At 46.8% G+C, this 14,401-nt stretch overlaps 1 protein-coding gene across 3 annotated transcripts in view; it reads left to right on the top strand.

The window, feature by feature from the left end:
* RSF1 (remodeling and spacing factor 1) overlaps nt 1–14,401 on the top strand; it is a 55,868-nt gene that overhangs the window by 25,382 nt on the left and 16,085 nt on the right. For 2 of the 3 annotated variants that reach the window (XM_062639072.1, XM_062639073.1), the window contains 6 exons: nt 4,437–4,529; nt 5,156–5,361; nt 6,038–6,195; nt 9,897–11,623; nt 12,398–12,595; nt 13,768–13,872. In XM_062639072.1, the coding sequence (XP_062495056.1) occupies nt 4,437–4,529; nt 5,156–5,361; nt 6,038–6,195; nt 9,897–11,623; nt 12,398–12,595; nt 13,768–13,872 (2,487 nt within the window). Of the gene's footprint in view, nt 1–4,436; nt 4,530–5,155; nt 5,362–5,575; nt 5,740–6,037; nt 6,196–9,896; nt 11,624–12,397; nt 12,596–13,767; nt 13,873–14,401 lie in introns of those variants that run through there. The other variant, XM_062639074.1, reaches the window with a different exon arrangement.

Here is a 14,401-nt window from a genome sequence, read left to right as displayed (position 1 = left end):
TATGTAACTTGTGTGTACTTCACATATTACTGCAGTTACTGAATTGTGTTGAATTCCTTAATAAACTAAAAAGCCATTGCAGCAAGCTGAGAAAAACCGAGTCTGACATATGTCATCTGCTGAAGCAACTTAGCACTTGTGTGGTGAGCAGAAAGCAGAGGGATAAACCAAGGTTACAAGGGCAAATCTTCTTCAGCAGGCACTGAAAGGATGGGAAGTGGTGAGGAAAGCCTCCCACCCCCCCTGTGAAGACCAAGTAAGAAATTCCACTTCATTTAACAGTCTCCAGAGCTAGCTTGAAGCTTAGTCTAGGCAATGGTTCAAAGAAACATTGAAGAACAAAGGAATTTGAAGGTAGCTAGAGAGGTTTGCTAATGTTGTCCTCATTTCAAAGGGATATAACTAAATTAGAAAACCAATGGAGTATTGGGAAAAGCCACAAAAACCGAACCATTGGGAACCATTGTGGAACCATTGGGAGCACTTTCCTAGATGCCTGCAGGTTGCTCACTGTATTATTGACATACTCTAATGTTGACCTGCTTTTCCTTTGCTAAAACCCACTAATGTGTTGCTTTGATAAAACCGGGGTTGATACATTCTATGTGTGACTGGTTTTGTGTCTTAAGGTGGAAACTTTAAATGCAGAGCATTCAAATTTAAATGCTCTTCATATTTATGCACATAAATAGTATTAATATGGGTTTTATATACCAGCTCTTTATAGATATGCTTCATTTGACTGCCATGCTTGCGAAGAGCATGATAAAAACAATGTTTCTAAGCTGTGGCTGGTATTTTGACTGATGACTGTATGTTAGGGTAGGAAGGGAGCACTGCAGCTGAGTCTTCTGATGGTGAACCACCCAGCTTGGCTCACCAGCATCCACACAAGTCTTGTTTGGAAGAAGATGGCTCTAGGATCTAAATGAGCTGTACTTACAATAATATAAAATGCTTATCAAGCAGCTTGGAAGAAAATAGCTCTTCTCCTCTGTGCAAGGAGTATGTATGGGCATATCTTTTCAAGACTAGGTTGGGCGAAGCCTTGGGTGATATGGTTTAGTGTGAGGTGTCCCTGCCCATGGCAGGGGGGTTGGAACTTGATCTTAAGGTCCTTTCCAACCCTAACTGTTCTATGATTCTCTGATTCTCTGTGGGGCTGAGGTAGAGAAGTGGCTTCTCCTAAACATGTGAACAGTGAAGAGGAACTGTTCAGTTGAGCTCTTTGGGAAATGAGCAGTTGAGCTAATTCAGGTTGTGCTGTCTCCTGGCAAAAGGCCTTACAGAGGGCTGGAGCAGCTCTGCTCTGGAGCCAGGCTGAGAGAGCTGAGCTGGGTCAGCCTGGAGAAGAGAAGGCTCCTGAAGGGGAGACCTGAGAGCAGCTCCAGTGCCTAAAGGGGCTGCAGGAAAGCTGGAGAGGGGCTTGGGACAAGGGCCTGTAGGGCCAGGCCAAGGGGAATGGGTTTAACCTGCCAGAGGGGAGACTGAGATGAGCTCTTAGGCAGAAGCTCTTCCCTGTGAGGGTGCTGAGGCGCTGGCACAGGGTGCCCAGAGAAGCTGTGGCTGCCCCATCCCTGACAGTGTTCAAGGCCAGGTTGGACACAGGGGCTTGGAGCAAGCTGCTCTAGTGGAAGGGGTCCCTGCCCGTGGCAGGGGGTTGGAACTGGATGAGCTTTAAGGTCCCTTCCAACACAAACCAGTCTGGGATTCTATGACTTGGCCTTTGTCAAGCATATCCTGCAGTTTTATACGGATAAGGTTTACGTGGACTGCTCCATCTGGCACATTCAGCCCCAAAACTGGCACGTTTTGAGCACAATGTCTTTTCTGGCTGTTAAAATTCAGGTGCCTGTAGTCCAACCCAGGCCTTGCTGGTTTTGCTCTTTACAGTGAACATTAGGAACATGGCAATAGTGTCAGATGCCATCGTAGCTGCTTTGGAAATAACCTGAGAGGTGTTTCAAGTTCTCTTTAGCTGGATGGGATGGCTTTGACCACTCCTTAGTGCGCAGAAGCTCATGCAAGCAGCAGCTCTTTACCACTGTGAGAAGTCCCCTCTCTGAAGGCAGAGATGAACATGTCATCAGAGCCTGACTCAGTGAGATCCATAGTTCAGGGTTGTGACAGTGCTTGGCAGGAGGAAGCACAATCATCTGGGGTTTAATTGTCAAAACGTAGTCTTTTCAGGTTGAACAGATGCTTCAGCAGCAATGATGCCTCTGAGCTTCTGCTTTGACAGCCACACACTTCCACTGCATGTGAAACTTCTCATTGCTTTCATACTTGATGAGTGAGTAATGAGCAGTGACTGGCACATGCCCTCAGCAAGGGATTGATATACAGCTCCCAGTGTTCCTCATGTTACACAGCTGAGAATGAGACACAAAGCAGAGTAACCCCATTTTGTGAGTGAGGAGGGATTGTTTCTTGCTGTCAGCATTGGCTTTGCATCAGAGAAGTGCTCACATAAGGCTCTTTTGGTGCAGGAAACATGGCCCTCCAGCAGGATGCACTGTGACCTGAGAGCACTCTTCACAGTTCTCTGTAGGCCATAGTTTAAAGTCAGAGCATGATTTATGGTGTGGGTGAGCTGATCTGAGTGCAGGCTTACCCATGGGTCACTGAAGAAAAGGTGTTGGTACTAAGGCTAGCAGAGGGTAGGTAGCACAGCCTTGGGGTTATAGCCCACATGGAGTTTTACAACATGAATCAGCTGAGTTCTACTGGTGGGTGAAATTTAGGGTTATTTTGGCAGCTGTGTCCAGAGAAAGGTGCTTTCAGGTGTGATTTACAGGTTTCCAGGTAGCTTAGTGGCTGTATCTTGTGTTTAAAAATCATTTAGTGGTTGGGAGACCACAGCCTTGACTGAGTCCATCAGGCAGGGCCTTACTTCCTTGCAGGCTGAAGGGCAGCACCAGCAGCTCGTGTGCTAATCTGAACAGTCATTCAATAGAAGCATTTGAGAATAATCTTGACTGGAGACTGATCAGCTTTTGCCTCCTTCCAACTGGTGTTTCCGCTGGAATAGCCTCACCATGTGTCCTCAACTGCTGAACAGCTCTTCCCTGTTCATGTCTGAATTGTTTAGGAGAGGGGAATTCCTTCTGCACCATGACTGCTGGAGCTTCTGCTGAGTCAATCTGCTTGTACTCTACTGCCACTTTTTTTGTTTGGTTTTTCCTTATATTGGTGTCATTGAATTTATTTGCTTGAAGTAAACAGAAATTGGCCACGCTTCTCACTCTACAAGTGCCTGACAGGAGGATGGAGCCAGGAGGGGCTGGGCTCTGCTCCCAAGGAACAAGGGATGGGACAAGAGGAACCGGCCTCAAGCTGCACCAGGGCAGGTTTAGATGGAGCTGAGGAACAATTCCTGCCCCAGAGGGTGCTCAGGCATTGGAACAGGCTGCCCAGGGCAGGGCTGCAGTCACCGGCCCTGCAAGGGTTCACACCCCATGGAGACGAGGCCTCAGTGCCATGGGGCAGTGGTGGCCTTGGCATTGCTGGGGTGAAAGTTGGACTGGATGAGCTTAAAGGGCTTTTCCAACCCAGTTGATTCTCTGATGATTCTGTACATTAAAATATTGATCAAGCAGCTTGAACCCTGGTTTATTTTCTAAAGAATCATAATTCCAGAGTGCAGAGTGAGTGTCAGTGGCATTTATCTGCAGTAGAGGGGTAGGGCTCAGGTGGCCCAAGACGCACTAAGTGCCATAAAGACGTGTAATAAGAAATGTCTACTCAAGAGAGTTTCTCTTCTAAATAGACAAGTCAGAAATAAAAGAATAGGATCTTTGGCACAGCAAAGACAAGCATATCTTCCTGGTTCAGAGCTGTGCTGCCTAATTTCAGAGCTTTAAAGAGCGTGGTGGTGATCACAGAATCATAGAATCATAGAATAGTTTGGGTTGGAAAGGACCTTAAGATCATCCAGTTCCAACCCCCCTGCCATGGGCAAGGGACACCTCACACTAAACCGTGGCACCCAAGGCTCTGTCCAACCTGGCCTTGAACACTGCCAGGGATGGAGCATTCACAACTTCCCTGGGCAACCCATTCCAGTGCCTCAGCACCTCACAGTAAAGAACTTCTTCCTTATATCCAGTCTAAACTTCCCCTGTTTCAGTTTTAACCCGTTACCCCTTGTCCTATCACTACAGTCCCTAATGAAGAGTCCCTCCCCAGCATCCCTATAGGCCCCCTTGAGGTACTGGAAGGCTGCTATGAGCAGCTATGATCAGAGCCTCAATGATCTATTCTCTCATGGAGCCTCACAAGCGCTTGCCAAACAACCCCACTTTTGTTTTCTTTGAGGCTTTCTGACCTGCTATCTGAAGAGCTCATGTGTAATTGTTACTGAAACATGGTACTGTTAATACAAAAGTTGCTTTCCTCCACTAACCCTGGCACTGTTGTGATTTTGTTTGTGACAGATATGCCAAGAATTCAACAGCACGTGGGCTTGGGAGATGGAAAAGAAAGGATACCTGGAAATGAGCGTTGAATGCAAACTGGGGATTCTGAAGGTACTCATTCATCAGCTGAGGTGCTGAAGGACTTCTTCCTTGCTCACTTAAATATCTTGGAGCTTTGGCTTTCTCACTCACTTCAACAGCTTGCATATTTAGCTTGACTGAGCCATAAGTAGATACATTAAATATAGATCTCCTCTTGTGCCAGGCATCAGATTCATTTGAGTGGAATAGGCCCAAACTGAACACTGCATACTTTTTGCCCTTTGTATGGAAGCTGGTTTGCACTGACTGTTCTGTCAGCGTCTCTGTGCCTGTGCAGTGCACTTGAAGATGTTCATTAGCTTGTTGAGTTCCAAAGCCAAAGATGGGCCTTCAAGTCCTGAGGAAGCTCTCAGGGTTGCTTCCAAGTTTGGGGATATGGCTCGTTGTAGAATGAGATTATTTGGAGTAGGTAAAAGAAAACAGTTACAAATACGCTTTCTAAGCTGGAAAAATAAACCCAAACCCCAAAACTTCTTTCATTTCAAACCAGCATGGTCTGGAAAACACCCCCCTGGTAGCTCAAACTCACAGATATGATAGAAAGAGACCTAAAAAGAAGCTCCAAATGACTGATTTTCTTATTTCTGTCTGTATTTTGACATTTGAGCAGTCTCCCTCATCTCTCCCTTTCCCAGTATCTCTGTGAATGTCAGTTTGATGATAACCTCAAGTTCAAGAATATCATTAATGAGGAGGATGCTGATGCCATGCGCCTTCAGCCCATCGGTCGTGACAAGGATGGCCTCATGTACTGGTATCAGCTGGATCAAGAGCATAACGTCAGGATGTACATAGAAGAGCAGGATGACCAGGATGGATCCACTTGGAAGTGCATTGTTAGGTATTCCTTTTTTATTTCCCCTTTATTTTTCCTTATTTGATAGGGATTTTCAGCCATTTGTGACTGTCTCAGAAATGTGTGGTAATAACTCCATTTCTCATGGAGCAGGATTCCTGACGGTGGGATTCTCTGCCTTCACATGTATGTGTTGGTAACAGCCAATGTGTAATGTGTTTCTGCTTAAGCTATAAAGGAGATACGGAAGGGCAGCAGGATACAGGCGAAGCTCCTGGCAGCTTCTCACAGCAGCCACCACTGTAGTCCCCTGCTTTTGGAAATGTCACTTGAATGATGTGGTTGTTCCTGTTGGAGCAGAAAACTGCAACTTCCTCTCCACTGAGAGGGCAAAAGCAACTGGAAAGCAGTCAGTGAGGATGGGTAAGAGGATAATACAGAAAAGAATAGTAGCAGCTCACATCCAGACTTGAGAGGGCTTTAGATGAGATGGAAAAGGTCCTTCCCCCAAAGGAGGTATTTCATTTTGGTATGGATAAACTGGGAGGCTTCTGACTATGAAGGATCAGCCACTGGTGGGACAGGCGTTTTGCTGTGGTTGTGTATTTGGTTTTCAGGGCAGGGCTCATTTAAGCAGATGGTGTTTGTTTATTTGATATGAATCCCTTTGGGCTGAGCAAGTGGCTTATCAGATAATATGGGGTTTAATTCTGTCATCTAGGAACCGCAATGAGCTCGCTGAGACCCTGGAGCTGCTGAAGGCACAGATTGATCCTGCCCTGTTGAAACCCAGCAATGCTCAGCAGGAGAATTCATCCCGTGAAAGCCCCAGCATAGAAGATGAAGACACCAAAAAGGGTGCAGAAGCATCTACACAAGGTTTTCTGCCTTCTTTTCTCAAGTTTTCAGTGTTGTGCTATGGCAATGTAAAGAGTTCTCAACTTCCTGAAAAGTTACTGTGTTAGAGCAGGACTTGTTAAAGAAAATCAACCCACAGAACCTGTTTCTGTTCAAAGTAAATCCAGTAAATCACAGAATCAACCAGGTTGGAAAAGCCCTTTAAGCTCACCCAGTCCAACCGTTCCCCAGCACTGCCAAGGCCACCACTGCCCCATGGCACTGAGGCCTCGTCTCCATGGGGTGTGAACCCTTGCAGGGACGGTGACTGCAGCCCTGCCCTGGGCAGCCTGTTCCAATGCCTGAGCACCCTCTGGGGCAGGAATTGTTCCTCAGCTCCATCTAAACCTGCCCTGGTGCAGCTTGAGGCCGTTTCCTCTTGTCCCATCCCTTGTTCCTTGGGAGCAGAGCCCAGCCCCTCCTGGCTCCATCCTCCTCTCAGGCACTTGTAGGCAGCCATCAGGTCCCCCCTGAGCCTTCTCTTCTCCAGACTGAACCCCCCAGGTGCCTCAGCCCTTCCCCATCACACGTGTGCTCCAGGCCCTTCAGCTCCGTTGCCCTTCAGTATTGAGTACTTTGAAATGATAAATATTTCTGCAGGGTATTTCATGCATATTTAGGCTCAGGCGTTTATTTATGAGGAGTTTTTTATTTTTGCTGTACGTGCTCATCATTGTATGTTTTTGGGGGGGCATTGAATTATTGCCAAACTTTACATGTTCTAGCAACATTAAAACTTAAAAAGAAAAATACCTTTGTGCAATGCCATGTTTGAAATCAAGACATCATTGGGTGCACTGCTTCCTTTTCCTTTTGAGTTTGAATCAAGAAAATACAGGTTATATCCTCCAGTGTTTCACAATCAACATGATTTTTCAAGAATCATAGAATCACAGAACGCTTTGGGTTGGAAAGGACCTTAAGATCATCCAGTTCCAACCCCTGCCATGGGCAGGGACACCTTCCACTAGAGCAACTTTCTCCAAGCCCCTGTGTCCAACCTGGCCTTGAACACTGCCAGGGATGGGGCATCCACAGCTTCCCTGGGCAACCCATTCCAGTGCCTCACCACCCTCACAGGAAAGAACTTCTTATATCCAATCTAAACTTCCCCTGTTTCAGTTTGAACCCGTTACCCCTTGTCCTATCACTACAGTCCCTGATGAAGAGTCCCTCCCCAGCATCCTTGCAGCCCCCTTCAGACACTGGAAGCTGCTCTGAGGTCTCCACGCAGCTTCTCTTCTCCAGGCTGAACAGCCCCAACTTTCTCAGCCTGTCTTCATACAGGAGCTGCTCCAGCCCCTGATCATCCTCATGGCCTCCTCTGGACTTGCTCCAACAGCTCCATGTCCTTCTTATGTTGAGGACTCCAGAACTCAACATGAGTTTAATTGTAATGATTTAAAATACTCAAATGTTTTAGAAGTGAAGTGGTCCTTGGCTTTCTCCCCTGCATTGCTGTTATTAGCAAAGAACCTTTATTCCTTCTTTATTATAATGTCATTGCACATACATATTAATGGGCCTAATTTGTTGCTGTGTGTGTTGCTTTTAGCAAGTATTTGTCAACCTGAAGTACTTTATTTTGCAAGATGTGCTCTGTTCTCAGGTTATGGAAAGCTAAAAGCTGCTTATCCAAAGTAACTCCGCCCCAGTTACAACCTGGTGTTACCAAAATGCAAGATGTTTTCACAATCAGAGAGAAGAATTAAGGGTTTCAGTGTGTTAGGATGTGTTCCTTCTAAACCTAAGTTAATTTGGTATATGAAATTAGCCAAAGCCTGCCTTGGTTCTGGGTATCAAAGGGAAAGGCTTGCTTTTTTTTTCTCATTCTTTCTAACAAACAGTGTAGAGCAGAAGAAATAAAACATCTAGGTAACACTGAAGTGGTTGTGGAAGCATTAAAAGACTAATGTAGAAATGGCAGGGAATTGGGATGCGCTCCAGCAGGTTTCTTTTCCAGTCTAAGGCTTTTCCAGTGTGTTACTCTGCATTTAAGTGACAACACAACCTGTGTGGTTACCAACACTGCAGAATGAATTCCAAGTACTGATCTTGCCTGTGTCTCACATCATGTTGATGCAGAATCACTCCTGGGCACTGGTCCCGTGTATGGAATGAATGATGAAGTGATGGATACATGCACAGTCACAAAGCACTGCTCAGAGCCTCTCAGTTGAGAAGCTTTAGTGTTTCTTCCTAGTAGTCCAAACACCTCACACAAAGCTCTTCCGTGGTACAGTGGAAACCTACTGGAAGTCCTGATACCCGTTTGATCTTTCCACTTCCTACATCATAGAATCAGAATGGTTTGGGTTGGAAAGGACCTTAAGGTCATCCAGTTCCAACTCTCTGCCATGGACAGGGACACCTTGCACTAAACCATGTTACCCAAGACTCCATAGTGTTAAAGCAGGAAGATCAACTGACCCAATGCTTGCATCTACTTTACCAGCCTGAGGAATCGACTCAAGTGGTGCTGAGAGGCCTTGTGCACCAGCTAAGTCAGTTTGTGTGTCTGAAACACTTTATGAACAGTTTGGGGAGTTAAACTATAGCCTGTGGCTGTTTAACTACGGACAACTACAGCTGTTGAGTTTTGGTGTAGAGGAGATTTGGGATTCTGGTGCTCCTTGATGAAGTCTGGGAGAAAGCCTGAGGTGAAGGGAAGAAATGGTTGAACAGAGTTGAAGAAGAGGTACATGAAAAGAGGGTGGAAGAAGTTGGACACAGAAAAATGACCTCAATTCTCACCATTACGGACAAATGGCTTTAAAGAGGCAGTTTTTGTGCTACAAGGGATCAGAACGGGAAGCACTCCTCTGAAAGGGAAAAGACCAGCTTTGAGCCTTCCGAATGTTTCCGCTCCGGGTTTCATCTTCCACTGCTGTGCTGGCTGCTGAGACTTACATAAATGCATGCTTTGTGTTTGAAAATGTTACCAGTTCTATTCTTCCTCCCTACACATAGAATCCAGACTGGTTTGGGTAGGAAAGGACCTAAAGCTCATCCAGTTCCAGCCCAATGCCACGGGCAGGGACCCCTTCCACTGGAGCAGCTTGCTCCAAGCCCCTGTGTCCAACCTGGCCTTGAACACTGCCAGGGATGGGGCAGCCACAGCTTCTCTGGGCACCCTGTGCCAGCGCCTCAGCACCCTCACAGGGAAGAGCTTCTGCCTAAGAGCTCACCTCGGACAGTTGAATGTCTTCTCTTTTCTCTGAACGGCTCGGGGCTGATTTCCATGTGGAATTTCACTTGAAGACCATGGATTCCTCCACCACGTTCTAGTTTGTGAATGAATTCAGGAACTCAAGCAGGACTTCAAGCTGATGCTCCACGTGTCCCTTTTATGTACCCTCTGAAACCATTGTGCGAGTGTTGAAAGGACTGGGATGGCTGTTTAAAGAAGGTTAAATGCAGAATTCTGCTGCTAGCTTCTGCAATTTCAGTTTATTTTGGTGTATAATTAAGCTGAACTGTGATTCTATAGCTAAAAATTCACATCCCGTTCATTTAATGACAGTGTTAGACTGGGCAGACCCCTGGGTATTCAATGAGAGAAGATTCATTTGGGGGGGGGGGTGTCTGTTGTTGGATGTTTTATATCTGCCTTGGTTTTGATGGGTGCTCTTTGTGACCCTGTAGGTCCTGTGGGTGATTCATAGTTGTTTTTCTGTCAACAGAAAATCAAGTGAAAATCAAAGAAGAGAAAGAAGAGGTAGAGGAACAGGTGATGGAATCAGAAACACTCCCTCTTCCTGCGCTCAAAGAAGATGAAAACACCCTGAAAATGGAGAAAGTGGAAGAAAAAGAAATCATCAAGTTGCCAGTAATAGTAAAATTAGAGAAGGCTTCAGAATACGCTGAAGAAAAGCAAACTGTCAAAGAGGAAAGTGACTCCTTCAAAGAAAACGTCAAGCCCGTTAAAGCCGAGGTGAAGGAGAACAAAATAGAGTCAAAAGACTTAAAAGAAGTCAAAAGCTGCACGGATAAAATGGCAGTGCACGAGCCTGAGAGGTTAGAATTTTGTGTTAATGTCAAAACTCCCCAAGAAATAGTGGAGAAGTCAGTGGAAGACAGTGAGAAGCTGAAAAATGACCAGCAGGCCAAAATACCGCTTAAGAAGCGAGAGATCAAGCTGACGGATGACTATGACAGTCCAATCAAGGGGCCTCTGTGTAAGTGTGTGACTCCAACAAAGGATGTCTTGAAGGAAGAAGGGAAACCTGAAGAAGAAGCTTTTAAGAGAGTCCCTACAATCACTGCTTTATGTCCTGATGGGAAAGTGCTGGTGAATGGAGAGGTGAGCTGCGAAAAGCTAACCCCAAGCGTCATACAGAATAACAAGCCGGAGCACTCTGCTGGTGCAAAGGAAGAGAGCAGCTCCTTGAAGGAGAAAAATGGGAAGAGTGGGGAAAAGGGGTCAGAGTCCCTGAACTCTGTTAGTAGAATCATCAAAGCGGGTGAGGTGGAGAAGAACGCAGTGGCTGTGCCGAAGGAGATCGGGGCTGCGGGCTCCGAGGCTTCTAATCAGAAAGTGCCTTTAAAGGAGGAATCGAGTCCTGCGGAGAAGGAGCCCCCTGACAGCACAGCCACTGACGTGGTAGTGGAAGAGCCTTTGAACCCTGAAGCCTGTGCCAAACCAAGTGAAGAGAAACCAGCCACAAACATCAAGCAGGAGAGACTCTCGCCACCCAAAGAATGCTTAGAGAAGGTAGAGAAGTCCCCACCTGCATCTGCTGCTGCAGAGCTGCCCAACCCAGCACTGACTGATGAAGAGCCTTTGAAAGGGAAAGGTGAGTCTGAGGAGAGAGCTGCCTCTCCAAAAGCTGCTGCCACACCCCCTGCGCCTGCTTCTCCTGCTGCTTTAGAGAGCTCTGGTTTGGAAAAGGAGGGCTCTGAAAGTAAAACGCCTCAACCTGAGCAGAGCAAAGAGGAAAGATCCAGCCCTGAAAAACAAGAGGAGGAGCCAGAAGCTGCCAAGCCAGAGCCACATAGATCAGATGATGCCCATGCTTCGAGTCTAGAAGACTCCTCGGAGAGTAAAAAGGATGCTCCAGTTCCTAAAAGCAAGTTTAAATATAAGCTAGTGTCTGAAGAAGAAAGCTGCGCGACAGATAACAAAGAAATCACTTCTGAAAGGCAGAAAGAAGGGATTAAATTAACCATCAGGATCTCCAGTCGGAAGAGGAAGGCAGAAACGCCGCCAGAAGAGGTCAGCATTGGCCGCACGTTGAGGAGATCTCCAAGGATATCCAAGCCCACTCCAAAGGTTGTGGAGACTCGGGATCAGAAAACGGACAAAAAGCGACAGGAGGAGGAGGAGGAGAAACCTGCAGCAGCACAAAAACCGGAACGGAAAGAAGATGCAAAGAAACAAGAGAAGGAATCAAATTCCAAGGTTAACAAGGTAATACCTTGTTTTGTTACCCGGCAGTAAAGAACACCCCGAGGCTTACCTGTAAGGATATGCACTTACGTAGGAGTATTGAGGATTATGTTCCTTTTGTGAGCTTTAGAAGGAAAGTAGCTTTGCACTCCAGTTAGTGGAGTCAGCCATAGCATCATAGAATCATAGGGTGGTTTGGGTTGGAAGGGACCTTAAAGCTCCTCCAGCTCCCACCCCTGCCACGGGCAGGGACACCTTCCACTAGAGCAGCTTGCTCCAAGCCCCTGTGTCCAACCTGGCCTTGAACACTGCCAGGGATGGGGCAGCCACAGCTTCTTCTCTGGGCACCCTGTGCCAGCGCCTCAGCACCCTTAATGTAAAGAATTTCTTCCTTATCTCCAACCTGAACTTCCCCTGTTTCAGTTTGAACCCATCACCCCTTGTCCTATCACTCCAGTCCCTAGTGAAGAGTCCCTCTCCAACATCCTTGCAGCCCCCTTCAGACCCTGGAAGCTGCTCTGAGGTCTCCACACAGCTTCTCTTCTCCAGCCCCAACTTTCTCAGCCTGTTTTCTTATGGAAGATGCTCCTTGAGAGTTTCTTCCTGCAGGGAGATAGGAATTTCTCTCCGTGCATTACCGGGTTGCATTTGAAGGCTCTTTGACAAGACACTTTGTGCAGTGCTCTGTGCTAAATTCAGCTGTTGTGATGGAAATGAATCTGTTCGGTGTAGACACAAGTATTGTATGTGATCTGTGAGAGCTTCCTTCGTGCTTCCCTTTGCTGTGTCTCGTAGAGAAGCAAAGTTCGGTGGACGGGTACGAGGACACGCGGCCGGTGGAAATACTCAAGCAACGATGAAAGCGAGGCCTCAGAGAGTGAAAAAAACTCGGAGGAGGAGGAGGAAGAGGAAGAGGAGGAGGAAGAAGAAGCTGCCCCTGCTGATGACGATGAGCCGTGCAAGAAGTGTGGCCTTCCCAATCACCCTGAGCTGGTAGGCTTCTGGGGCGAGCTGCTGTCGGGTGTTGTGTGGATGTGGTGGATTGGATTTGGTGGTGTCAAAGGGGCATCGTTCTCTGGCGTGGCTCTTGAGAGAATCCTTTCTAGGTTTTAGGTGGTAAACTCCTGGTAGTAAATGAGTTTGCCTTTAATAAGAAGGGAAGTGATTTATTCTGTTTATCACCTCTCAATTGTTGTCTTTTGTGACATGTAACACAATTTAGTCCATTGAGAATTAGCCTGGGTGAGGCTTTGAGCTTGTGCCTCTCAAGTGAAAGCAGGGGAGACAACATCAAAAAGCCCAGCAGTGTAAAAGTGTGTCCTTTCCAGTGTCTTCTGACATGGTCACAGCTCCATAGTCATCCTCATTGGATAGAGCTGCACATCACCCTGGCTACTGGGTACAGCAAAACCCCATACAGGAAGAGCACCTTGAGCTTTCACTCTTCCTGGTACACGTTTCTCATTCATCAGTGGTAGCCATCATCACAAATTCCTCTGTTCACCTGGGAAATCCTAATGTCCTGCTATAAATCCACAAAACAAGCCTACTCTGAGGGGTGTGACAGATATCCTAGCATAGCTGAGACAAGGTTTCACCTTTAGGAGTTAGACATAAATAGTATATACTCACACAGCTTTTACCAGCTTTAATGGAAAGGGATGTCTCCAGTTATACCCAGGTAAATATGAACTTCCGTAGTTGCCTGGTTCTTTATGCCCCTACTTTGTCTCTACTGTTGAGGACATAAAATCATCCTGACTTGAGGAATAACCAGGGTTGCTTTGTGTGGATATGAGTGCACAGGGAAAACAGTTCATACCGCTTCGTGTCCAGATGGAGTTTTCCACTTCATCTGGGATCTTGAAAGTATTACCACATTCCATGCCATGCTACAATCTACATAGTCCAGTAGTACTAAGTGCCTGAGAACACATAAGCAGAGGAAATCTGGTGTTAAAATGGAAAACTGTGATACATAAACTGCCCCATAAAACCCACTCCCGGCCCTGGAAGCCTCCAGTGAGAGGTGATACAGGATTCTGGGAGGTTTTGGTGCAGTCCAAGCTATTTATGAAGTGCTTCTGTGTCGGCTGCAGAAGTGGTTCTGGAGCTCGTTACATGTGGATGCCAAAAGATGCTCATGGCTCGTTTTGTTTCCACAGATTTTGTTGTGTGACTCCTGTGACAGTGGGTACCACACAGCCTGCCTTCGCCCTCCCTTGATGATCATCCCTGATGGAGAGTGGTTCTGCCCACCCTGCCAGCATGTATGGTTCCTGTTCAGCTTCACTCTTCTGCTCTTCAGCTTTTATCTGACTTCTGTTAAAACATAGGTGGTGATGAGTGGTGGGGATGGTGATGTTAGAGAATCACAGACTGGTTTGGGTTGGAGGGGACCTTAAAGCTCATCCAGTTCCAACCCCTGCCACGGGTGGGGACACTTTCCACTAAAGCAGCTTGCTCCAAGCCCCTGTGTCCAACCTGGCCTTGAACACTGGCAGGGATGGGGCAGCCACAGCTTCCATCTTGCCCATTATTAAACCTGACTTCTGTGAGGTGGTTTTCCCTTCCCTTTCATTTTCTGCTAGTGGTGACTGTGGTGCTGATGGGAATTTCCAACCATGCTGGTCTTCTCCCATCTTTGGCTCAGTGGCCAAAGCGAGCAGCTGTTTCTCAGTGCTGGTCCTTCTTCAGAGACATATGCTCAGGAGCTGGGTAAAGAAAGCTGCTGTTTCTAATGAGTCTCACAGCATAGTTTGCCTCTGCTGGCAAAGCCTGAATTGTCCTTGTCAAGTA

The sequence above is a fragment of the Pezoporus occidentalis genome, unplaced genomic scaffold (assembly GCF_034315485.1).
Source record: "Pezoporus occidentalis ecotype Australia unplaced genomic scaffold, CSIRO_AGI_Poc_V1 ctg6, whole genome shotgun sequence".
Lineage (NCBI taxonomy): Eukaryota > Metazoa > Chordata > Aves > Psittaciformes > Psittacidae > Pezoporus > Pezoporus occidentalis.
This window is presented reverse-complemented; position numbering and strand designations above follow the sequence as displayed.